This window comes from Myxocyprinus asiaticus, chromosome 2, assembly GCF_019703515.2.
Source record: "Myxocyprinus asiaticus isolate MX2 ecotype Aquarium Trade chromosome 2, UBuf_Myxa_2, whole genome shotgun sequence".
Classification (NCBI taxonomy): domain Eukaryota; kingdom Metazoa; phylum Chordata; class Actinopteri; order Cypriniformes; family Catostomidae; genus Myxocyprinus; species Myxocyprinus asiaticus.
In genome coordinates, this window is record NC_059345.1 from 61,532,477 (window position 1) to 61,557,442 (window position 24,966).

General features: G+C 39.9%; 1 protein-coding gene across 7 annotated transcripts in view; it reads left to right on the forward strand.

The window, feature by feature from the left end:
- arhgef11 (Rho guanine nucleotide exchange factor (GEF) 11) overlaps window positions 1-24,966 on the forward strand; it is a 121,359-nt gene that overhangs the window by 65,565 nt on the left and 30,828 nt on the right. For all 7 annotated transcript variants that reach the window (XR_007899297.1, XM_051718289.1, XM_051718296.1 and 4 more), the window contains 8 exons: window positions 4,686-4,834; window positions 5,644-5,784; window positions 5,873-5,949; window positions 15,349-15,474; window positions 17,723-17,840; window positions 21,301-21,479; window positions 21,581-21,656; window positions 21,900-22,082. Coding sequence is in view for 6 of the 7 variants with exons in the window: in XM_051718289.1 (XP_051574249.1) it covers window positions 4,686-4,834; window positions 5,644-5,784; window positions 5,873-5,949; window positions 15,349-15,474; window positions 17,723-17,840; window positions 21,301-21,479; window positions 21,581-21,656; window positions 21,900-22,082 (1,049 nt within the window). In the remaining variant the exon portion in view is untranslated. The remainder of the gene's footprint in view (window positions 1-4,685; window positions 4,835-5,643; window positions 5,785-5,872; window positions 5,950-15,348; window positions 15,475-17,722; window positions 17,841-21,300; window positions 21,480-21,580; window positions 21,657-21,899; window positions 22,083-24,966) is intronic.

Here is a 24,966-nt window from a genome sequence, read left to right on the forward strand (position 1 = left end):
AAGCAGCATTTGACACTGGTGTTTTGACGCTCTGACATGAATCATGAACGCAACTTCACGATTTCTATAGTAAAGTGTATAGTCACAGTCTACTGGCAGATTAATATTGTGGAGGATTTGAGTTTAAGAGATTTAATGCCCATTGCAATGAATATGCAACCTATGTGGGGAGACTATTCTTTCAATTAGTCTTTAGACTTTGGGAAACGTTTAATGTTACTTGAATTGGTACTATTTTAGTGCATTTCTACCTGTTGTGGAAGGCTTTGTTTGGAAAATGTTAAAGCATAAAATTGCTACATTGTTTTGTTTTCTTAACTAAAATACAAATCTACATTTTGACAAGGAGCATAAATAGTTTCAGATTTCAGCCCTTTTAATATCTGCTATTAACTACAAAAAAGTATGTGATTAATCCCGAATAAAAAATTTAATCAACTGACAGCACTAGTAAAATAATATGGACTATATAGGCAGTAATACTGAACATTTAGACATATATACCTATTCCATTGTTAATATAGGCTGAGGTATATGCATCAGATGAACTTTCCTTGGAATGTTATCCTTTTGGATGAAGGAAAGATTTACACCTACAGTAGCTGTAGCCTCTTTTCTGTTGTTTTAACCAGAAAAAAGAGTTGAAAGAAAAAGTCTTCTGAGCTCTGGAAATGGTTGGTATCACTTAATTTTACATTTAGTCATTTAGCAGATGGTTTTATCCAAAGCGAGGAACATAGCAAGCAATTTGTCATGCAATAGTCAAAATCTGCAGTGTCATAGTGCCAAATTCTTAGAGTAGCTGGAGTAGTTTTGAAGCTAGCGCAGAAGAGATGGACAAGGAAGGATTGTTTATTATTATTATTATTATTATTATTATTTAGTAAGTGCAATTAGTGTGGATCGGTTAAGTGCTCACGGAATTGATGTGTTTTCAGCTGGTTCTTCAATGTTGAGATGGTTTCAGCAGATCGTGTTGAGGTTGGAAGCTGTTTCCACCACAGAGGAACAGAGAAAGTGAATGATTGTGAAATGGACTTTGTGCCTCTTTGCGATGTGACTACCAGGCACCGCTCATTTATTGACAGCAGAGAGTGAGTGGGGACATAGACCTGAAGGAGTGAATTCAAGTAAGAGGGTGCTGTTCCATTGGCTGTCCTGAAGGCCAGAGTCAAAGCTTTAAATTTGATACGGGCAGCTACAGGTAGCCAGTGGAGTGAAATCAAGAGAGGGGTGACATTAGCCCTCTTTGTTTAATTGAAGACCTGCTAAAGACCGCGCTGCTGTGTTCTGGACCATCTGCAGTGGCTTAATTGTGCTTTCTGGGAGACCAGCCAACAGAGCGTTACGGTAGTCCAGTCTTGAACTAGGAGCTGTGCAGCATATTCAGACAGGAAAGTTCTGATTATCCTGATCTTGTAAAAGGCAAAGTTTTCAAGAACAGACAGTTGATGAGATGTGGACTGTGAAGTTAAGCCGGTCATCAACCACCACTCCTAGGTTCAGGGCTGTTCCTTCATCCAGACTGAGATCTCAGAGAGGCAGGCAGAGATACAAGCTGAAACGGTGGGGTGATTAGGCTGGAATGAGAGGTAAAGCTGCATATCATCTGCATAGTAGCAGTAGGAAAAGCCATGGGCCTTAATGATCGGCTCGAGTGATGTAGTGTAGAATGAGAAGAGGACCAAGCACTGATCCCTGAGGAACTGGTGTGACTTCGACAATTTTCCTCTTTAGGAGACCTTGAAGGATCTTCGTGTGAGGTATGACTCAACCATCCAAGCACAGTTCCGATGATTCCCAGGTGGGAGAGGGTGGGCAGGAGGATCTGGTGGTTCACTGTGTTGAAAGCAGCAGACAGGTCATGGAGGATGAGAACAGATGATTTGGAGTTAGCTCTCGTCGGTCGTAGGGTTTCAGTTACTGAGGGCAGTCTCCGTTGAGTGTCCTATTTTTGAAGCCAGACTGATGTCTGTCGAGTAGGTTGTTCTGTGAAAGAAAAGCAGACAACTGGTTGAATACTACCCTCTCAAGAATTTTAGCCAGGAAAGTTAGGAGAGAGACCAGTCTGTAGTTATCAACTACCGTGGGGTTATGTGTTGGTTTTTAGAGCAGTGGGGTTACTCGAGCCTGCTTGAATGTATTGGGGAAAGTTTCCAGTTGCAAGACATGTGTTAATGATGTGTGTAATTGCTGGCACGACTGATTAAGAGGCAGCTTGCAGAAGATGGGAGGGGATAGGGTCAAGGGGACAGGTGGGAGGACGGTTTTAGTCTCAGAGAGAGAAGAGGAGGAAAACAGAGGATGGGATGTGGGAAGAGATTGGTTTTGCGTGTGGTATAAAAAAACTGGCTCCTGGTGCTCCCTACTTTGCCACATTTTTTACTGAAAAAGTCGTCAACAGTCTTATAACAGGATTATAGAGAAGAGAAAGTTGAAAACAGTTTGTGGGAATCTGAAGTGTTACTGATCTTATTCTGGTAATAGTCAACCTTATCAGCAGAAACATTAGAAGAGAAAGGGGAGAAAAGAGATTGATATTTGCTCAGGTCAGCAGGGTCTTTTTACTTGTGCCACTTCTCTGCAGCCTGAGCTTTGTGCGGTGGTCACGGATTGTCTCCAGCAGCCAGGGGTAGAGGGTGTGGCATGTGCTGGCTTTGAGGCAAGAGGACAGACACTAGCAGTGCAAGAAGGTAATGTTGCACAAAGAGCAGTCGTGGCTTCATTGATACTGAGTGAAAATAAGTGGTTAGTAGAGGGAAGGGATGCAAATACCAGAGAAGCGAGTCCCCAAGGACCACCAATGTAGGGCCATCCTCAGGGAATGAGGACAGCAGTATATCTAGCTCTTCAACGAAGTTGCCTAGTTGACCTGGAGGATGATAGATGACTACAAATTTTATTGTAGCAGGATTAGTGGTAGAAATGGCATGATATTTGAAAAATGTGTTATTGTAGACAGATGAGACAAGTGAATTTCCAAGATTTCCATGAAAGAGAGAAAAGAGGAAAAAACTCAGCATAGTGGATGATGCCTTGTTGGTGTCCTTGCTCAGTGGGCTCGCGCCGATAGACTGTTGCCGCCACAGTGATAATCACCAATTAAGTATCTGATTGCTAATTGCTGCACAGCTGAGTCTGTCCCTTTAAATTAGCAATTCAAACTTTATGCAACAGTTTCAGAATGCAACAGAATAGCTATCTATGACAGAATCTTTCTTAAGGTTTTGTTGGTGACTGAACTGTAAGTGTAATAATAAACTTGAGTGTACCTTTTTAATTTCTTAAAGTTGTTATTGTTTTCAGTGTGAATTGTCACTAAGTTACAAAGATAATGTTACATGTAAAGTATTCTGATCAATGTCTTTATTACCTTTAGGCCTAGCTTAAAATATTGAACCTCCTCCAATTCCAAGTTGAATCTTACATAAGCAGACGTGTGAGACAAAAAAATCATGGATGGGGCACTTTGAAGTTAATGTTGCAAACTTCAGCAGGGGAAAATAAGACCCTGTTTCCACCTGGTATTAAGATGCATTTTTGGTGATCTGATCACAAGTGGTCAATGGTGAAAACGTTCCATTTTGTGATCATATCACTGAAACCACATACGGAGGTAGTCAAAAACGCATGTGACCACATCGCATTTGGGGTGTGAAATGCTAATCCAACCTGAATGGGTCCAGGATAGCAGCGGAGCACAACCACTCACCTGTCAATCAACTGCTGCACTAAAACAAAAGTTTAAAGTTTGCTGGTTATGTGTGGCTTTAAAAGGAAATAACCATCTGACTGGAAAATTTAAAAAAGTGAATACATATACAGGCCCAAGAACTTCACAAAACTTCTTCAGTGTGTCTGATATCAACATGCAGAGACACCGATGACAAACACACACATCTTAATCTCAGTTATTACAGGTACTCCACTAAAATAAATGTCACATACCATTACAAACATCAATTACATACATATTACATACCGGTTTAACTTATGTAGTACCTTAAAAATTGTAATTTATATGGCTCTAGCTCTAGTGTCCCATGCACCACCAGGTGGATATTGTGCAAAGTGCAACAAATGTATTTTAACTCTAAGAAGCCCGTCTATGCAATGCTTTGTGATTTCACTTGATGGATCATATGAAAGCACGTGAAAAAAAAATTGCGTTTTTAAATGCCGCATCTATAGAATGCAGCAGTCTCTCAAATTAGCTTCTTTATTAGTAAGCAATAACCCCCCCCACACACACCAGATTTTTTTTTTTTTTTTTTTTTGTAACCATATAAAATTACGTAGCATGTTGTCTAGTCAGATTCCTCAGTTGACTCTATTAATTTAAATAAAATCTCAGTCTGAACAGTCATGACTGTTCTCTATCAAATTAAATCAACATTAAAAACAAAAGTAGTTGTAAAAAATGCTCAAAATATCCCCAAACAACTTGCTAGTTGACTTTTTAAAAAATAGGTCACCCCTATGTTAAGATTATACAACATCTTGGTAGATTTTGATAGTAGTATTGTTTCAAGTCAACTAGATAGACCTGTATTACGAATCATAAAATGAATTGAGTTTAGACTTTCTCAAACATCTTAAGCGCAATGACGTATTTCTCACAAAATAGCAAATTCTTGTCATTCTGAAAAGTCCATCTCACTCTCTCTCTGTGTGTGTCTGTGCAGGAGCGTGGACTCTCCGGTACCTCTGTTGCCAGATGCTCCTGCTCTGGAGGAGGACGTTATCGACTCTCACAACTGGCAGGAGACAGTGGAGCCGCACATTTTGATGTCACTGAGCTCACGAGAGATCGACAGACAAGCTGTCATCTACGGTATATATGTGAACATAAACAAAATGTCTAATCGCCTACAGTTTTAGGTTTTTATGCAACATGCACTATTGCACAACATGAGAGATTTAACTATTGATAAAGTTGAGCCTAATCCCCTTTGGACTGCATAGACTGTATCTGCTTAAAAATGCTGTAAGCCAGGGGTTTTCAAACATTTTACAGCAAAGTACCCCTAAATATAATGAACCCTTTGCAGGGGACACCTTCCAAAAATATTAAGGCATATATACTGTATATTATATATTTTCAAGCACCCGAAGGGCGATGTTGTAAAGTATTATTTATTTATTTGTTTGTGAGTCTCTGTACCCCAGTTTGGAAACCCCTGCTGTAAGCGCTCTTAGTCATTTAGGAACTTCCGTCAGACTTGCAACTGAATTAGACATGCCCCTCTTTCCAAAATCCTGCCCTCTACCATTAAGACTGTAGTAATCAGACATGGAGCAGAAAAGCAGCAGCATATCATCTCAATGTTGTCAAAGCTGTGAAAGCAAAGTAGCGTTCTCACACAACACAATAACATCTGACAACTGCTTGAGCTTGGTTTATACTTAATGCGTCCCCTTGTTCATGAGGGTTCACGCTCACAAATTGACTTCATCGCGGCTGTCACCTAGCCTATGTGAGGCTCAGTTTTGTATGGTCATGCACATGCCACTTTTTGTAACTTTTCGCATGGTGCGCATGCAGTGCTTCAATCCCATTGTACATATAATGTTAAAAGGGCAATGTTTTTACAGTGAAATGCTTTTGGCATCCCTAATTTCTTGTTTCTGATTTGTATCTAGAGCTGTTCACCACGGAGGCATCACACTTGCGGACTCTCAGGGTTCTAGATCAGGTGTTCTTCCAGAAGATGCAGAATATTCTCAGCCCAGAGGAGCTCTCTTGTATCTTCCTGAACCTGCGTCAGGTCTACGAACTACACGGTCAGTGAAAGGCACAATTTGGACTTCGGACATGATTCTTGTAGATGGGCAGACATGCTAATGTAATAATGTTGTCTCCGTATCTCAGCAACCTTATGCGAGTCCATGAGGAAACGCAGGGAATCAGTGATCGTTCATGGCATCGGTGACATCATGCTGGCCAGAGTGAGTTTCTCATGTGTGTCCTTCCATCTGTTTCACTAGCTGCTGTTTGGATATGCTCAGCGGAAGTCAAATCAAGAGCCATTGTCTGCCTGTCATTCTGAATTAAATGTAAATCATTTCAAAGTTAGATTGCTTTGTTCAGTGTTCCCACAGTAATGACAAACCTGGAAATATCAGGGAATTTTAAAATGATACTGTCCAGGGATGGAAAAGTCATCTTAATTCATAAAATCTTTACACATTTGGAATTTCCTAGTTATACTCTAAAATATTTAATCAGATAGATGTTGCTCTTGTGTGGAGTAAAACCTGCTTTAGTGATGCCTGATGCCCATGAGTGAAGCATTCTTTCAAGTTTGTTCTTTTTAATTTATTGGCTGAACCAGTTCATTTACGTGTTTGGAAGACACTTTTATCCAAATGACTTAAAGTGCATTCAGTATAAACATTTTATTATAATGTGTGCTCCCTGAGAATTGATTCCATGACTAGGGCTGATTAATCGAAATAATTGCCTATGACCTTGTGCCATAATAGGTCTGCAAAGGGCTGTGATTTAATTAAGTAAATAAATAGTCTGCACTCGCTGCTCCTTGAGCTTACTAAATGTGTGCAGCTCTGTTCTGTCTGTAGTGTATTACACATACTCTGAGCACGCATGAAGCTTGTGATGGTGTTTTCAGAAGTTTCAGAGCAGTTCTGTGCTTGATATAAGAGTTCGGTTTGGTACATTAAACATGCGCTGATCGCATTTGATTTGAAGCACTCCACTTTACACACACTTTACACACACACACACACTTTACTTATATATTTACACTGGTGACCAAAAGTTTGGAATAATGTACAGATTTTGCTGTTTCGGAAGGATATTGGTGCTTTAATTTACCAAAGTGTCATTCAACTGATCACAAAGTACAGTTGTGCTCAAAAGTTTGCATACCCTTGGAGATTAATTGATAATATATGTACCATTTTTAAAGAAAACATGAGTGAGCAGGCAAAACACATTTCTTATTTCTTATGGGATTCATATTCAACTGTAGGTTATAACAGAATGGCATAATCATAAAACAAAAGATGGCAACAAAGAAAAAAATTAAATGACCCCTGTTGAAAAGTCTGCATACCCTTAGTTCTTAATACTGTGTATTGCCCCCTTTAGCATCAATGACAGCATGCAGTCTTTTGTAATAGTTGTCTATGAGGCCCCGAATTCTTGCAGGTGGTATAGCTGCCCATTTATCTTGGCAAAATGCCTCCAGGTCATGCAAAGTCTTTGGTCATCTTGCATGAACCGCACATTTGAGATCTGCCAAGATTGGCTCGATGACATTAAGGTCAGGAGACTGTGATGGCCACTCCAGAACCTTCACCTTTTTCTGCTGTAACCACTGGAGGGTCAATTTGGCCTTGTGCTTAGGGTCATTGCCATGCTGGAAAGTCCAAGAGCGTCCCATGCACAGCTTTCGTGCAGAAGAATGCAAATTGTCTGCCAGTATTTTCTGATAACATGCTGCATTCATCTTGTCATCAATTTTCACAAGATTCCCCATGCCTTTAGAGCTAACACCCCCCCAAAATATCAGTGAGCCACCACCATGCTTCACAGTGGGGATGGTATTCTTTTCACTATAGGCCTTTGTTGACCCCTCTCCAAACATAGCGCTTATGGTTGTGACCATAAAGCTCTATTTTGGTCTCGTCACTCAAAATTACAGTGTGCCAGAAGCTGTGAGGCGTGTCAAGGTGCTTTTTGTGGCATTGGCGCAGTAAAGGCTTCTTCTGACAACTCGGTCATGCAGCTCGTTTTTGTTCATGTATCGTCATATTGTGCTCCATGAAACAACCACACCGTCTTTTTCCAGAGCAGCCTGTATTTCTCCTGCAAAGCTGTCATTGGTGCATGTGGAGGATTATTTGATGAGAACTCTTTGAAGTAGTTTTTTAATAATAGTAATAGTAATTTATCCTGAGGTTACCTGTGGGTTTTTCTTTGTATCCCGAACAATTCTTCTGGCAGTTGTGGCTGAAATCTTTCTTGGTCTACCTGACCTTGGCTTGGTATCAAGAGATCCCCGAATTTTCCACTTCTTAATAAGTGATTGAACAGTACTGACTGGCATTTTCAAGGCTTTGGATATCTTTTTATATCCTTTTCCATCTTTATAAAGTTCCATTACCTTGTTACGCAGGTCTTTTGATAGTTCTTTTCTGCTCCCCATGGCTCAGTATCTAGCCTGCTCAGTGCATCCACGTGAGAGCTAACAAACTCATTGACTATTTATACACAAACACTAATTGCAATTTAAAAAGCCGCAGGTGTGGGAATTTAACCTTTAATTGCCATTTAAACTTGTGTGTGTCACCTTGTGTGTCTGTAACAAGGCCAATCATTCAAGGGTATGTAAACTTTTGATCAGGGCCATTTGGGTGATTTCTGTTATCATTATGATTTAAAAAGGAGCCAAACAACTATGTGATAATAAATGGCTTCATATGATCATTACCCTTAAATAAAAAGATGCATGATCAGTCATATTTTCAAAATCAATGCCAAAATGTCACAATTTCTGCCAGGGTATACAAACTTTTGAGCATAACTGTATAGTCAGAACATTACTGATGTAAAAAACAGCACCATCACTAATTGGAAAAAAGTAAAATTTCCAGCAGCCATAACTCCAACGCCTTATCCTTGAGTAATCATGCTAATTTGCCAATTTGGTACTAGAAAATCACTTGCCATTATATCAAATGCAGTTGAAAGCTATTTGGTTTGTTAAATGTAGTTTAACATTGTCTTTGTGTTTGTTTTTGAGTTGCCACAGTATGCAATAGACTGGCATGTCTTAAGGTCAATATTAGGTCAAAATGGCAAAAAAGAAACAGCTTTCTCTAGAAACTCATCAGTCAATCATTGTTTTGAGGAATGAAGGCTTGAAATTGACAAAAAACTGAAGATTTCATACAAAGGTGTACACACTACAGTCTTCAAAGACAAAGGACAACTGGCTCTAACAAGGACAGAAAGAGATGTGGAAGGCCAGGTGTACAGCTAAACAAGAGGATAAGTACATCAGATTCTCTAGTTTGAGAAATAGCATCCTCACATGTCCTCAGCTGACAGCTTCATTGAATTCTACCCGCTCAACACCAGTTTCATGTACAACAGTGAAGAGAAGACTCAGGTGTGCAGGCCTTATGGGAAGAAATGCAAAGAAAAGGCCACTTTTGAAACAGAAAAAGAAAAGGTTAGAGTGGGCAAAGAAGCAGACATTGGACAACAGATAATTGGAAAAGAGTGTGATTGTATCTTAACCCCATTGAGATTTTGTGGGATCAGTTAGACTGTAAGGTGCGTGAGAAATGCCTGACAAGAGAAAATCAAATCAAATCACTTTTATTGTCACACAGCCATATACACAAGTGCAATGGTGTGTGAAATTCTTGGGTGCAGTTCTGATCAACATAGCAGTCGTGACTGTGATGAGACATTTACCAATTTACAATAACATCAAATTAACACAGCACAACTTAAAGTCTAATATACACATAATTACACACAACAATATACAAATAATAACATACCCTGTACAGTATACTATACACACAATATAGATACACATTATTCAATAAAAAAAAAAAAAAAAAAGTATATATAGAATGTACAGTAGGTTGTATTGTACTATATTGACATTCAGGCTGTCGGTTGTTAAGAGAGAATATAATATATTAATAATATAATTTATGACAGTCCGGTGTGAGATATAAGAGTAAGAGTAATAAAGTGCAGTGCTGATGTATTTTGATCGTGGGAGATCAAGAGTTCAAAAGTCTGATTGCTTGGGGGAAGAAGCTATCATGGAGTCGGCTGGTGCGGGTCCTGATGCTGTGATACCGCCTGCCTGATGGTAGCAGTGAGAACAGCCCATGGCTCAGGTGGCTGGAGTCTCTGATGATCCTCCGAGCTTTTTTTCACACACCGCCTGGTATATATTTCCTGGAGGGAGGGAAGCTCACCTCCGATGATGTGTCTGGCGGTTCGCACCACACTTTGCAGTGCTTTGCGGTTGTGGGCGGTGCTATTGCCGTACCAGGCGGAGATGCAGCCAGTCAGGATGCTCTCTTCAATGCAGGTGTAGAACCATGTGAGGATGTGGCGGTTCATTCCAAACTTCCTCAGCCGTCTCGGGAAGAAGAGGCGCTGATGAGCCTTCTTCACAACGACTTCGGTGTGGATGGACCATGTGAGTTCCTCAGTGATGCGGACACCCAAGAACTTGAAGCTGCTGACTCTCTCCACTGGTGCTCCATTGATGGTGATGGGACTGTGTTCTCTGTCTTTTCTTCTGAAGTCCACCACAAGCTCCTTTGTCTTACTGACATTGAGGGAGAGGTTGTGCTCCTGACACCAGTGTGTCAGAGTGTGCACCTCTTCTCTGTAGGCTGTTTCATCATTGTCAGTGATCAGACCTACCACCGTCGTGTCATCAGCAAACTTAATGATGGCATTGGAGCTATGTGTTGCCACACAGTCATGTGTGTACAAGGAATACAAGAGTGGGCTGAGAATACAGCCCTGTGGGGCTCCAGTGTTGAGGGTCAGTGATGAGATGTTGCTGCCTATTCTAACCACCTGGCGTCTGCTTGACAGGAAGTCCAGGATCCAGCTGCACAGCGAGCTGTTTAAGCCCAGAGCCTGGAATTTCTCATCTAGATTGGAGGGCACTATGGTGTTGAATGCTGAGCTGTAGTCTACAAACAGCATTCTCACATAAGTGTTCTTTTTTCCAGGTGGGAGAGAGCAGTGTGTATTGTAGATGCAATGGCATCATCAGTGGAGCGGTTGTTGCGGTAAGCAAACTGCAATGGGTTGATAGAGAGGCAGCACAGAGCAGATGTAATCTCTGATTAGTCTCTCAAAGCATTTGCTGATGATGGGGGTCAGAGCAACAGGACGCCAGTCATTTAAGCAAGTTATTTTTGATTGCTTTGGAAGAGGCACAATGGTGGATGTTTTAAAGCATGTGGGGACTACAGACAAAGAGGGAAAGGTTGAAAATGTCCGTAAAAACACCAGCCAGCTGGTTCGTGCATGCTCTGACGTGGCCCGGAATGCCGTCTGGGCCCGCGGCTTTGCAGATATTCACCCGTCGGAAGGATCGGGTTACATCCGCTACAGAGACAGAGAGTGAACTAACCTCTGTAGCTTCGGCCGCGAGAGCTCTCTCCGTGAGGGCGGTGTTATTTCCCTCAAAATGAGCATAAAAAGTATTTAGCTCATCCGGGAGAGAGGCAGCGGTGTTCATGGCGGAGTTTTTATTCCCTTTAAAGTCTTTGGTGATTGTTAATTCCCTGCCACATGCTTCTAGAGTTAGTGGTGTTAAACTGTCCTTCAATCTTGCCCAATCTTTGCCTCAGAAGCAGAATGGAAGAGTGGTCCGATTTGCCAAATGGTGGGCGGGGGAGGGATTTGTAGCCATCCCGGAAGGGAGAGTAGCAATGGTCCAAAACCCAGTCCCCTCCTGTGTTGAAACTAATGTGCTGGTGGTATTTTGGTGCGACTGATTTGAAACTGGCTTTATTAAAGTCCCCGGTCACAATGAACGCGGCCTCAGGGTGCGCGGTTTCCTGCTCACTTATACTCCCATACAGTTCCTTGATTGCCCGGTCTGTGTCGGCTTGTGGGGGGATGTACACAGCTGTGATAGTGACCGCTGTGAATTCCCTCGGTAGCCAGAATGGTCGACACAGAAGCATGAGAAATTCCAGATCAGGAGAGCAGAAAGACTTGATAGAATGAACGTTCCTCTGATCACACCAGGATTTGTTGATCATAAAACATACACCACCTCCTCTAGTTTTACCTGAGAGGTCTTTCGCTCAGTGCACGGAGAACCCCACGGGTTCAACCCTTCACGGGAGTCTGGAATCTCCGCAGACATCCAAGTTTCCGTAAGGCAGATAATGCAGCAGTCCCTCATCTCTCGTTGGAAAGAGATCTGCGCTTTCAGCTCTCAGAGCTTGTTATCCAGAGACTGAACATTTGCCAGTAGAATAGTGGGTAGCGGGGGTCGATTTGCGCGGCGTCATACTCTGAGAACGGCGGCTCTGTTTTCCCATTTCCTTTTGCGTTTCCGCGTCCGGACTGCCCAGACAAAGGGCTCCGCTTGCGTGTTTGTAAACAGCGGGTCGGCATTAAGGAATTTGAAGTCCGGTTTACGGTGTGAAATTGCTGAACCAATGTCCAAAAGTGTTTGTCTGTCGTAGACAATAAGGCAGACAACATCCAAGACAAAAAACATAAGAAATGTGAACTAAACAAACAAAACATTACCATGTTGTGTCGGAGCTCGCAACGCAGCAGCCATACTTGCCGCCATCATGAGTCCATCTATGGCAAGTGCTACAGGAAGCGTTGGGTGAAATGTCACCTGAGTATCTGGACAAACTGACAGCTAGAATGCTAAGGATCTGCAAAGCTGTCATTGGTGCACGTGGAGGATTATTTGAAGAGAACTTTTTGAAGTAGTTTTTTAATAATAGTAATAGTAATTTTTCATGTTATTAATGTCCTGACTATACATTGTGATCAATTGAATGCCACTTTGGTGAATAAAAGTACCAGTTTCTTTCCATAAGAGCTAAATCTGTACATTATTCCAAACTTTTGGCCGCCAGTGTATACAAGTACACAAGAGGAGATGAGAGCATTTCACCATATTTGGAAAGAGGAGCACATTCAAAGGCTGCTGTCATTGCAGTGCCATATCAGGGTTCCCATGCATCCTGGAAAACCGGGAATTTTGCAGTGCTATTTTCCAGTCATGGAAGTCATGAAAAAATGAGGAAAAATAAATAATTATTTGTCCTAGAAAATATTTTTGTGTAATAAAACTGTTTGAATGTGTAACAAGGTTTTTGTTACATATAAAAAAACATGGTAATGATCGGGACTTGGGATAGGTGTCAAATAAACATTTGTATGTCACTGTCAGCGGCTGCGCATTGTGAAACAACATCAACAGTTGACTGTCATAAGCAATGCTTTGTCAGGTACATTCCCTGCTCATCTGGGCAGGGTTACACCAGCTGTGCATAAGGTCTCACTTAAGTTGGGGCGTGAAGTTCAAACTAAGGGCTTAGTTAAGGACTTATTAGTTTGTAACTTAGTCAGTGCTTAAATTAGTGGCACCGCCAGTTCCTAACAGGATATGAATTAATGTTCAATAATTCAAAGATCGGAGTCTGCTTATACCGCGGTTACCACAAGTAGGGCCCTATGATTTCCATGATGGACAGAATCACTGAATTACAGTCACGTGGAATGTCATGGAACTTGACATTTGGGACAAAAATTAAAGTTTGAATGCACAAGTAATCAAATTAAAATTGCGATATATTGTAGTGTGAGATTATTGAACTGCAGAAGGCCATTGTTGAATAACTATCTAATCTGCATGTGCTGGGTGCTTCAAAATGAATGTGTGAAGCAGGGCACTCTGAAGCACGCAGCACATACAGACTATATATTTATTTCATCAAATCACAGCTTTTTAGGGTTTAATAATTGCACTGGGACATGTAGCGAACAGCTTATCCAGAGGTTGGAAATACTGTCAAATGCACACAGAAATGCCAAAATAAAGCTTCATTTAAATGGACGTGTGTCATACTGACGGGATGTCAATGCTTGTATTCAAGCCTTCATTCATTGTTTTTTTTTTCCCGAAAATCGATATTCTTCGGATGACGATTTTCCTAAGAAAACAATCTAATATTGAGACTGTTATAATATCTGGTTATTAGTCCCTGATTCCAGGGTGGTGCCCAGTCAATGTTAATCCTAGTTAATATTCTGTTGATTTTTGATAATTGATCATTATCTTTGATGATTGTTGAATTTGAATGATCAATAAGCTAGTGTTAATTTGAATTAATGTTTCATCGATGTTAACAATTAGCGATTATCTTTGATAATTGTTGATTTAAAGGATTAAAAAGCTAACATTTGATTCTCATCAATGTTCTATTGATTTTAATAATTAATAATTATCTTTGATAGTTATTAATTATTGCTAGTAACCAAACCCGCTCCTAAACGTAGCGCACTACATTTACTGGAGCCCCATGTGAGGTTTTAATGAGTTAGATTCAATTAATTAATAACTAAAGAAATAATTACCAATTATTTCTGATAGTAACACTGATCTAAACAACCAGTAAAGCCCTACAATTTCATTTGAAAAAAATCTCCAGTGTTGTTTTGGATTAAGCTGTGAGGATTTTGATTAAAAGCACTATATTTGAAAAAATAATGCAATGTTGTCAAAAAAATTATAATTTAAAAAAAGTGTCATTTAAAGTTTTAATGAGTGAATTTGTCTATACACCATGTTGATATTAAAATGCAATTAAACTGTTGAATACAAAATTCTGGAGAAAAAAACAACATCCAAAAAAACACAATATACATCATGACCTCTCGTGTGTTTTTGTATAAATATTAAACCTGTTGGGCACATGAAATGTCCTGGAAAATTGTGCCTTGAAAAGAGTGGTAACACTGCATAAAAATATTAAGACATTTTTAAAGACGTATAATACTTTTGTATAATAACTATTAATATTATTGTTATTATACAATAGTAATATATTTCTGTAATATTTTAACTTATTATATTATTGTAATATATTTTTTCAAGCTGACTGGGTTCCAAAAAATGATGAAAAGTGGTGAGACCACATCACAAAGAAGACAAATTTATGGACACACTTTATAGGTGCAATACTAATGTGTTTTTTCCTCTGTGTTTCACCGTTTTATTTATTTTATTTTTTTGTGTGAAATAAAAGAACTTAGACAAAGTTTGGTGTTTCTTTTGAGAGGACTCAAGTGTGAACACCCTTAAAGAGTAATTCCTTCTATGGGTAGCAGATCATTGGCAAAGCATGACTTCATTTTCATTTAAACAAATCGCTTAAATTTTTTTTTTATTTTTTTTTATTTTTTTTATGTTTATCATATAAAAATTCAAATCACTATTGCAATTATTTTTCAAAATAATCACAATGTAATTTTTTATTTATTTTTTTTGTGTCGAAATCGTGCAGCCCAACCTATGACCTTGCTGTTGCTCTTGCCATGCCCTACTAGTTCAGCCACAGGTTCACAAATTGGACTAAATGGTTCATTAGAAAACTGTCTGAATCAAAATGATAATAGTAGTAATAATAATTATCATTTTTAAAAATCATTATCCAGCAATCACAGACAACTTAGTCATGAAGAACTCATGGAAATTAATAAATCAAAAAGTCTGGGAACCCTGTTTGTTAATGATGCATGTGAAATGTGCAATAATGTGTGTGTGTGTGTGTGTGTGTGTGAGATAGTTTGAGGACGAGGCCGGTGATCAGTTTCAGGAGCAGGTGTCTCATCTGTGCAGTCAGCAGAGTCGAGCATTGGAGCTCATCAGAAGCAAACAGCGCAAAGACCCCCGATTCGCCCACCTTATACAGGTAACATACAGTTGAAGTCAGAAGTTTACATACACTTAAGTTGAAGTCATTAAAACTAATTTTTTAACCACTACACAATTTAATATTGGCAAACTATAGTTTGGCAAGTCATTTAGGACATAACTACTTTGTGCATGACACGAGTAATTTTTCCAGTAATTGTTAACAGGCAGATTGTTTAACTTTTAATTGACTATATCACAATTCCAGTGGGTCAGAAGTTTACATACACTAAGTTAACTGTGCCTTTAAGCAGTTCAGAAAATTCCAGAAAATTGTGTCAAGCCTTTAGGCAATTAGCCAATTAGCTTCTGATAGGAGGTGTACTGAATTGGAGGTGTACCTGTGGATGTATTGTAAGGCCTACCTTCAAATTCAGTGCCTCTTTGCTTGACATCATGGGAAAATCAAAAAGAAATTAGCCAAGACCTCAGAAAAAAAATTGTGGACACCCACAAGTCTGGTTCATCCTTGGGAGCTATTTCTAAATGCCTGAAGGTACAACGTTCATCTGTACAAACAATAGTACGCAAGTATAAACACAATGGGACCACGCAGCCATCATACCGCTCAAGAAGGAGATGCATTCTGTCTCCTAGAGATGAACGTAGTTTGTTGCGAAAAGTGCAAATCAATTTCGGAACAACAGCAAAGGACCTTGTGAAGATGCTGGAGGAAAGAGGTAGACAATTATCTATATCCACAGTAAAACGAGTCCTATATCGACAAAACTGAAAGGCTGCTCAGCAGGGAAGAAGCCACTGCTCCAAAACCACCAAAAAAAGAGACCGACTGCAGTTTGCAAGTGCACATGGGGACATAGATCTTAATTTTGGAGAAATGTCCTCTGGTCTGATGAAACAAAAATGTAACTGTTTGGACATAATGACCATCGTTATGTTTGGAGGAAAAAGTAAAGCTTGTAAGCCGAAGAACACTATCCCAACCATGAAGCATGGAGGTGGTAGCATCATGTTGTGGGGGTGCTTTGCTGCAGGAGGGACTGGTACACTTCACAAAATAGATGGCATCATGAGGAAGGAAAATGATGTGGATACACTTAAGCAACATCTCAAGACATCAGCCAGGAAATTAAAGCTTGGTCGCAAATGGGTCTTCCAAATGGACAATGACCACAAGCATACCTCTAAATTTGTGGCAAAATGGTTTAAGGACAACAAAGGCAAGGTATTGGAGTGGCCATCACAAAGCCCTAACCTCCAATCTGATAGAAAATTTTTGGGCAGAATTGAAAAAGCGTGTGCAAGCAAGGAGGCCCACAAACCTGACTCAGTTACACCAGTTCTGTCTGGAGGAATGGGCCAAAATTCCAGCAACATATTGTGAGAAGCTTGTGAAAGGCTACCCAAAACATTTGACCCAAGTTTTCAAGTTAAATTCCAACTATTTAAAGGCAATGCTACCAAATACTAACAAAGTGTATGTAAACTTCTGACCCACTGGGAATGTGATGAAAGAAATAAAAGCTGAAATAAATAATTCTCTCTACTATTATTCTGACATTTCACATTCTTAAAATAAAGTAGCGATCCTGACTTACCTAAGACATGGAATGTTTTCTACGATTAAATGTCAGGAATTGTGAAAAACTGAGTTTAAATGTATTAAGCTAAGGTGTATGTAAACTTCTGACTTAAACTGTACATGAATACACACACAAAGCACCTTACAGTGGGCCCAAAATATTTGGACACCTGTGTGAATGTCTTCCATACATCATATAACAAAATATAAAAACGTGTGTGGAATGTATACTGTGGTTGTGAACTTGAGGGGAACTGACTTCATACATCCACTAAAAAAAATCTCCTTGACACCAGTTGCAAAAATGGTGCAGAAAAGTGAAGTTAGTTCTGAGAAAAGCTTTAGCGTCATTAGTTTGCAGATGCCATTTGATTTGATACATTGCTATCTAATGTAATAACATCAGCATATTTGTGGCATGGGGGGCGTGGTCATGTGTCTGTCTACGGGAGAGGGAGAGCGGTAAGGCTCGTCACCTGGGTCGTAATTATCTCTAACACCTGCCTCTAATTATAGTGACGGCGGAGGGAGACCTGAAAAGGCACGCCCCCCAATGCCACAATATTTTTAAGTGTTCTGGGGCCACTGTACATATATTCTAAAACATCTGACTTGTGATGAGTTTCTATTGGAATGTGCCTTCATTATAGCCATTAGTACATTTACACAGTTTCATGTATGTTGGATGTGTGATCTTTCACAGGAGTGTGAGGCCAGTCCACACTGTCGCAGACTACAGCTGAAGGATCTGTTGGTATCTGAGATGCAGAGATTGACAAAATATCCACTGCTGCTGGACAACATCATCAAACACACAGAGGGTGAGTTAAAACCCTTTCACACTAAATGCAAATTTTCTCAGCATGAACATTTTGAATAGAAACAGTGGATTGCTACGTAGCCATTTACACTGGGTGTGAACAATCATGCGCCGGCAATGCAAGTGTTTTTTTTTTTGTTTTTTTTAACGGTGTACATTTTTTTTTTTTTTTTTTCCTTGCCCCGATCAGTAAAATATGAGCTTTGGATCAAGCGTCATGCAGTTACCAAAAATAGCGCAACTGGGTAAAACTTGTAATACTAAAACATCTGAAATCTTTCAACAATTTCACCTAAATCTAAAAGATATATATTTAAAAAATGTAATCAAGAAGCTGATATAATGATATTCATCTTGTGTTCTGCACATAACAAGAGCTAAAAAGCTTCTCATCTGAAATATGCATCTGTGTGACACGATTGAAGCCTATTGTCGCACAGACCACTGTAGATTTGCACAAAGGATCTGGAACACGCAGGTGCACCCGAGTCAACCAGGCTTCCCTCGATTTATATGTGTGCTGCAGAAATAGGACAGTGGATCATTGGTGCAGGCCAACTAGTCTTCACTCGATATCTCGGCACAGACCACAAAACTTATGCAACACTTTCTACTGAGAACTTTATACTTTCCAAGCGACACTATGAAGCGTGTCAGAACTATCAAACGGCTTGACAGCCCCAACAATATAAACAGCACTGCACCAATTACAAGGATTTCATTATAAATTTTTCTAAAGTTTATCACTGACCATAACTATAACAGAAAATTGTATTTACTGTGGCTGTAAATACAAGTTTTTAATTGTGTTTAGGCTATTATTTTTCAATAAATACCACAGTTTATATTTTTTAGAAGGAGCCATCCATTGTCTTACCTGTGGTTATGGCATTACAAATGCCACTGTTAAACAATGGAAGAACTATAATAAACATAAGGGAAAGTACAATAAATACCTTAAAGTTATTAGGAAACAAACTGGCCTGGTTTGCTTTCAGATAATCCTAGAGAGATGACTTTATTAAGGGAGTAGGAAACAAACATTTTCCCTAGAAGCACAGTTCCAACTCAAAATGCTCTACACATGGTTATAATTATATAATTATAATTATAGAATATGGTAAAAAATAAGGTGTTACTGTAAGTTTACTGTAGTTTATTTTCCAGCAGCACCTTGAAGTAAAAAAGTCTGTTGAATTCGAAAGGTTCCAGATGCTTAGATGATCAAAAATTACTAATATATTATACAAACATGAAATGTAACATGATTACATTAAACATTAATTACAATTATGTCATAAACCAACTTCCAGTAATAAAATTAAAGCTACAAAATATTTGTCTAGCCAAGAACAGTGAGTGCTTTTCTCGTTTTCTTGTCAATCTTGCTGGCTGTGGGGCTTGGCTACCATATTGAGTCCTCTGTATTGCCAGTACTTTTAACATCAGTTTCTGTAAAAATATTGTACTGAGCAGAGATTCCGCGGCATCCTTAACCAGTCATGGTGGCACCCAGTTTGGGAACCACTGCAGTAGATAGGGCTGGGTTTAATAAAAAAATATCTCATGTCTGTTCCGATCACTGCTTCTGTAAGCCCCAAATAGCCACAAACTCTATATCAACTCTTACCTTAGGTTGTTTTCTACAAAATAAGTCTATTTTTACTTGTCTCTCAGCTTGTCTGGTTAAATAAGCCACTGTTGTGTCTCAAATGTCCTGAAAAAAATGCAGTTCAACAAAAGTATTATAATCAAATCATCGTTTAAATATGTTCCTGACATTTGACGATGATGTTATTCATCTTTGCAAACCTGAGGTTCTTAGCTTTCAAATGACACCAGGATCACATTTGTAGTCCATTCAGAGGCCGAAATATTCCACAAAACATGGGGAAAGGGCAGGGCTTCCCATTTTTAAGTTGCATTGGGGCATCCCCTGCCTTTCAGATCTGTATATTGTGACAGGTAATAGAGAAAAAACATTTTTTTTTCTAGTGTTAGCTAGCAACTAGACGACCGATTTAAGACTAAAAGTAGAGCGATAGAGCAAACAGAGCCTTTATTATAAGCTTTTGAAATTGAACTTAAAGTGGTAATTTGACCATTAAAGACAAAGCTGTTTAATGCGTTTACATGACTACACACGTTGTTGGCTTATTAAGTATAACCGATGTAAGATTATGCATGTTAATGCACTTTAGGGATGGGCTCGAGAACTTGGACGTGGCAGCAATGATCGATCATGAAAATGATGATCGATAGTGATCATGTATGATGTGACTTTTCATTTAATTCGAAATTCAGTGACATTTACCTGACAATTAAACACAAACGTGTCAGAGGGAGCTTATTTTTAATTTTGAGATTGATTATGTTGTGGTTTTGAGGGGTACATTGATTGTCATAGATGTCACCAGTGATCTCATGTCTCATAGCAACCAAACTGATATATGACGCTGCAATGCTGTCGTTATGATAATCAAAAGAGAGTGTAATTAACCGTGTTTTGAACACCTGTCTCTGCAAAACATTTGCTAAACACGTTTTATTATCCTTTAATGTAAGAACTTTGTATCGTTAATGGATATTATTAAAAGTGAATGTTTGTCACTGCCCTGGATGCCGAAATGTTTGCGTGACGTAACACACACCTGCATCTCGACGAAATGGGAGTTGAAGATTTCCACATGAGTTTCCAAGTTAAAAGTCCGACATAATGTGTCGTTCCGTTGCACTTTCCCCAGTTGAAAGGTGGAAATTCCGACTCTCCGTGTTGAATGGAACGCTTCATGAATCATCACAGCAACAACAATACAGAGTGTCACTTCTTTCCCTACAGGAGTGAACACTTGGTGAGACACATACACACACATACCAGACGTGTGGCAGTGGACTCACCGCGCTGAAGCAGCGCATATACAGCAGGCGAGTGGTTCAAACAGCTAGACAGAGCGCAGCTAAATGGAACAGAATGCAGAGTCTTCAAAACTGAACTTCAACTTAACACGCATATTAAAAACACGATGGTTTAAGCCAACTGCGATTTGAAAATAGTTCAGACAGTCACTAAAAAAACTGCTGCGCGCTTACTAAGATTACTATAGTAACTTGAAGGAAGAACAGACTGATGCGCGTTGTGTGTCTTTCATCGAGTTGGGCAGTGACTCTTCACATAATGACAAAATATGTTGCATTATATTTTGATTATGCAATCTTTTGTACATTTTGTAACAGATTATTTTATAACAGCCTATAATGATGAATAGATGATACACTGGAACATCAAGACGCAATGCAGCAGCCAAAGATGTTTGTGAGACATTTTATTATATATACAGTTATGTACATGTCATTGCCCCTCGAGTACTCGACGAGTAGACAAAATGACCAAAATGTACTTTGATGCCTTAAAATGCTGCCTAGGTAGGCAGCTTACTTGGTTTTTGTGTCTGTATTTGCAGTGGGTTCTGCGGACCTGCAGTTGCTGCAGAGAGCTCAGGTCTGCTGCCGTGGAATACTGCAAGCCGTCAACGAGGTCGTAAGGGAGACAGAGCACCGGGATCGCCTCAGCCAATACCAGCGCAGGCTGGACCTGACACCCCTGGAGAGACAGACCAATCCCGTCGCAGCACAGTTTAAGGTCTGTGTTCTCTTTGTGTCCTTTATATTCTCAATTAATGAGGGCATCATCATTTGTCTTTTTGTCTTTCACTTTTTGGTTCCCTCCCTGATCTGCTACAGAACCTGAATCTCACCACCAAGAGAATGATCCATGAGGGGCCACTCACGTGGAAAGTCAGCAAAGACAAAGCAATCGGTAAAAAATGACCAAATTAATTATTCGAATTCAGCAGAATTTTATAAGGTTACTGATATGACTGGAGTCTTCATCTCATGTGACTGCTCATGATTTTTACAGTAGTAGTAATGTTTGTAGTAGCTTTGGTATTTTAGTGGAAACTATGTTTAAGGTGTGTGCGTGTGCTCTCATGGTCAGGCTACATGGCATAACTCTTAATTTGACTCTTGCTTTGTTTATTTGTGTGTTTAAATGTCTCAGAGATCCAGGCACTCTTACTCTCAGATCTCTTAGTGCTGCTTCAAAGGGGTCCAGATGACAGGCTCATCCTGCGGTGTCCATCACGATCATTGGGCGGAGTCGGGGGCGGGGCTACAGACCTAAAAGCTCCTTTCTGTCCTGTCGTCCGTCTCGACTCATTGCTCATTCGATCAGTTGCTACAGGTTAGAGTTCTCACCTTCGGATAGAGACAACATCCTAACCTGCGTTTAGCTGCTGTGTAACACCGTTTCAGATCTATATAGAAAATAAAGTGATAAATGTGAGTTACAACATGCAGTATTACCTTTGACAATGAGCATAAATTATACAAAGGTTATTGGGAGTGAATCATTGTCTGTTACAAACTTGACTGTAATGAAAACCTTAGATGGTCACTATAACTGGTCCAGTAGTTAATGTGTAAAATCTAAGGCAGTCAAATTAAAATTCGAAATTTGAATATTCGTCGAATTTAAGATAAAAATTCACATTCAAATGCTAAAGTGTGCATTTAAATTTTGGATATGCTCCAAGCTCTGACGTAGACAACGGGCCGTTCTGACCGATCACGTTCTCGGGCTAAAACAGACGCAGCACAACGAATAAAAACGAATAAAACGGAACGCAGGTGTTTAAAGATGCATTTAAAAGGTTGAATTTCCTTTTAAACTGACACAGTGTCTAATAAAACGCAGTGTTCCTGCATGAAGTGCTGAAAAAACAGCGGTCAGAGACGTCCCTCTAGCTTACATGTTCGAAGTGAACACCCCCTTGGGTGGAGGTCTTTGGCTGTTATGTCTTGCTCTCTAATAAGCGTTTCGCTGTATAAACATTAGGTACGTACATACAACTGTATTTATTGAAAAAGACTTCAGTACCTCCAGTATTATGAAGCTTGAGTGTGTGGTACAGCATTATAGGCTACTGTGAAACCCAAAGTTTACATAGAACTGTCTATTAAAGCGTTTCTTTTCTCGATTTACTTTTTTACTTAAGATTTGAGAATATGAACTGTCTAAATCTTCTGACTTTATTATTTGATGCATTTTGTTATCTGTTAATGCATAATTGTTATTTTTGTTAACAGCCAGATATGTTCTTTGCAATAAACAGTAGTTATAACATGATGCTATTTAGTTTATTTTGAAGGAGTGGCTAAAAGAAGCTATTCTGATAAGCTGAAAAACAAGTTTTCAGCTATCAAACCTGCATCAGTGTGGAGCTGCCTGAAAGACATTATTAACTTCAAGAGACCATCCCCCAACACTGTAGGGAGCTAACAACTGGCTGACGACTTGAATGTGTTCTTCTGTTGATTTGAAAGGCCCAGTCTCACAACCCACACCCGCACTGACCTTCACTTCAACAAACAGCTGGCTGTCTGGTGCAGTCAAAACAACCTGGAGCTGAACACGCTCAAAACAGTGGAGATAATAGTGGACTTTAGGAGGAACACCCCAACACTGACCCCCCTCACCATTCTAAACAGCACTGTAGCAGCAGTGGAGTCATTCAGGTTCCTGGGCACTACCATCTCACAGGACTCCATTGTGAAAAAGGCCCAGCAGAGGTTGTACTTCCTTCGCCAGTTGAGGAAGTTCAACCTGCCACAGGCGCTGCTGATACAGTTCTACACAGCGGTCAATGAGTCTGTCCTCTGCACTTCAATAACTGTCTGGTTTGGTTCAGCTACGAAATCAGACATCAGAAGACTACAAAGGACAATTCGGACTGCTGAGAGGATTATTGATTGCCCCCTGCCCCCTCCCCCCCTTCAAGAACTATACACTTCCAGAGTGAGGAAAAAGGCTGGTAAAAATCACTCTGGACCCCACTCACCCTGCCCACTACCTTTTTGAACTGTTGCCTTCTGGCCGACGCTTCAGAGCTCTGAGCACCAGAACCGTCAGGCACAGGAACAGTTTTTTCCCCAGGCTATCCATCTCATGAACAGTTAAAACTGCCCCTTTGAGAAATAATTAATGTGCAATACACAGCTTAGTCTTTTTATATTATCCAACACATCCTACCTCTTCTGCCATTATACAGGTGCATCTCAATAAATTAGAATGTCGTGGAAAAGTTCATTTATTTCAGTAATTCAACTCAAATTGTGAAACTCGTGTATTAAATAAATTCAATGCACACAGACTGAAGTAGTTTAAGTCTTTGGTTCTTTTAATTGTGATGATTTTGGCTCACATTTAACAAAAACCCACCAATTCACTATCTCAAAAATTAGAATACATCATAAGACCAATAAAAAAAAACATTTTTAGTGAATTGTTGGCCTTCTGGAAAGTATGTTCATTTACTGTATATGTACTCAATACTTGGTAGGGGCTCCTTTTGCTTTAATTACTGCCTCAATTTGGCGTGGCATGGAGGTGATCAGTTTGTGGCACTGCCGAGGTGGTATGGAAGCCCAGGTTTCTTTGACAGTGACCTTCAGCTCATCTGCATTTTTTGGTCTCTTGTTTCTCATTTTCCTCTTGACAATACCCCATAGATGCTCTATGGGGTTCAGGTCTGGTGAGTTTGCTGGCCAGTCAAGCACACCAACACCATGGTCATTTAACCAACTTTTAGTGCTTTTGGCAGTGTGGGCCAGTGCCAAATCCTGCTGGAAAATGAAATCAGCATCTTTAAAAAGCTGGTCAGCAGAAGGAAGCTCCAAAATTTCCTGGTAAACAGGTGCAGTGACTTTGGTTTTCAAAAAACACAATGGACCAACACCAGCAGATGACATTGCACCCCAAATCATCACAGACTGTGGAAACTTAACACTGGACTTCAAGCAACTTGGGCTATGAGCTTCTCCACCCTTCCTCCAGACTCTAGGACCTTGGTTTCCAAATGAAATACAAAACTTGCTCTCATCTGAAAAGAGGACTTTGGACCACTGGGCAACAGTCCAGTTCTTCTTCTCCTTAGCCCAGGTAAGACACCTCTGACATTGTCTGTGGTTCAGGAGTGGCTTAACAAGAGGAATACGACAACTGTAGCCAAATTCCTTGACACGTCTGTGTGTGGTGGCTCTTGATGCCTTGACCCCAGCCTCAGTCC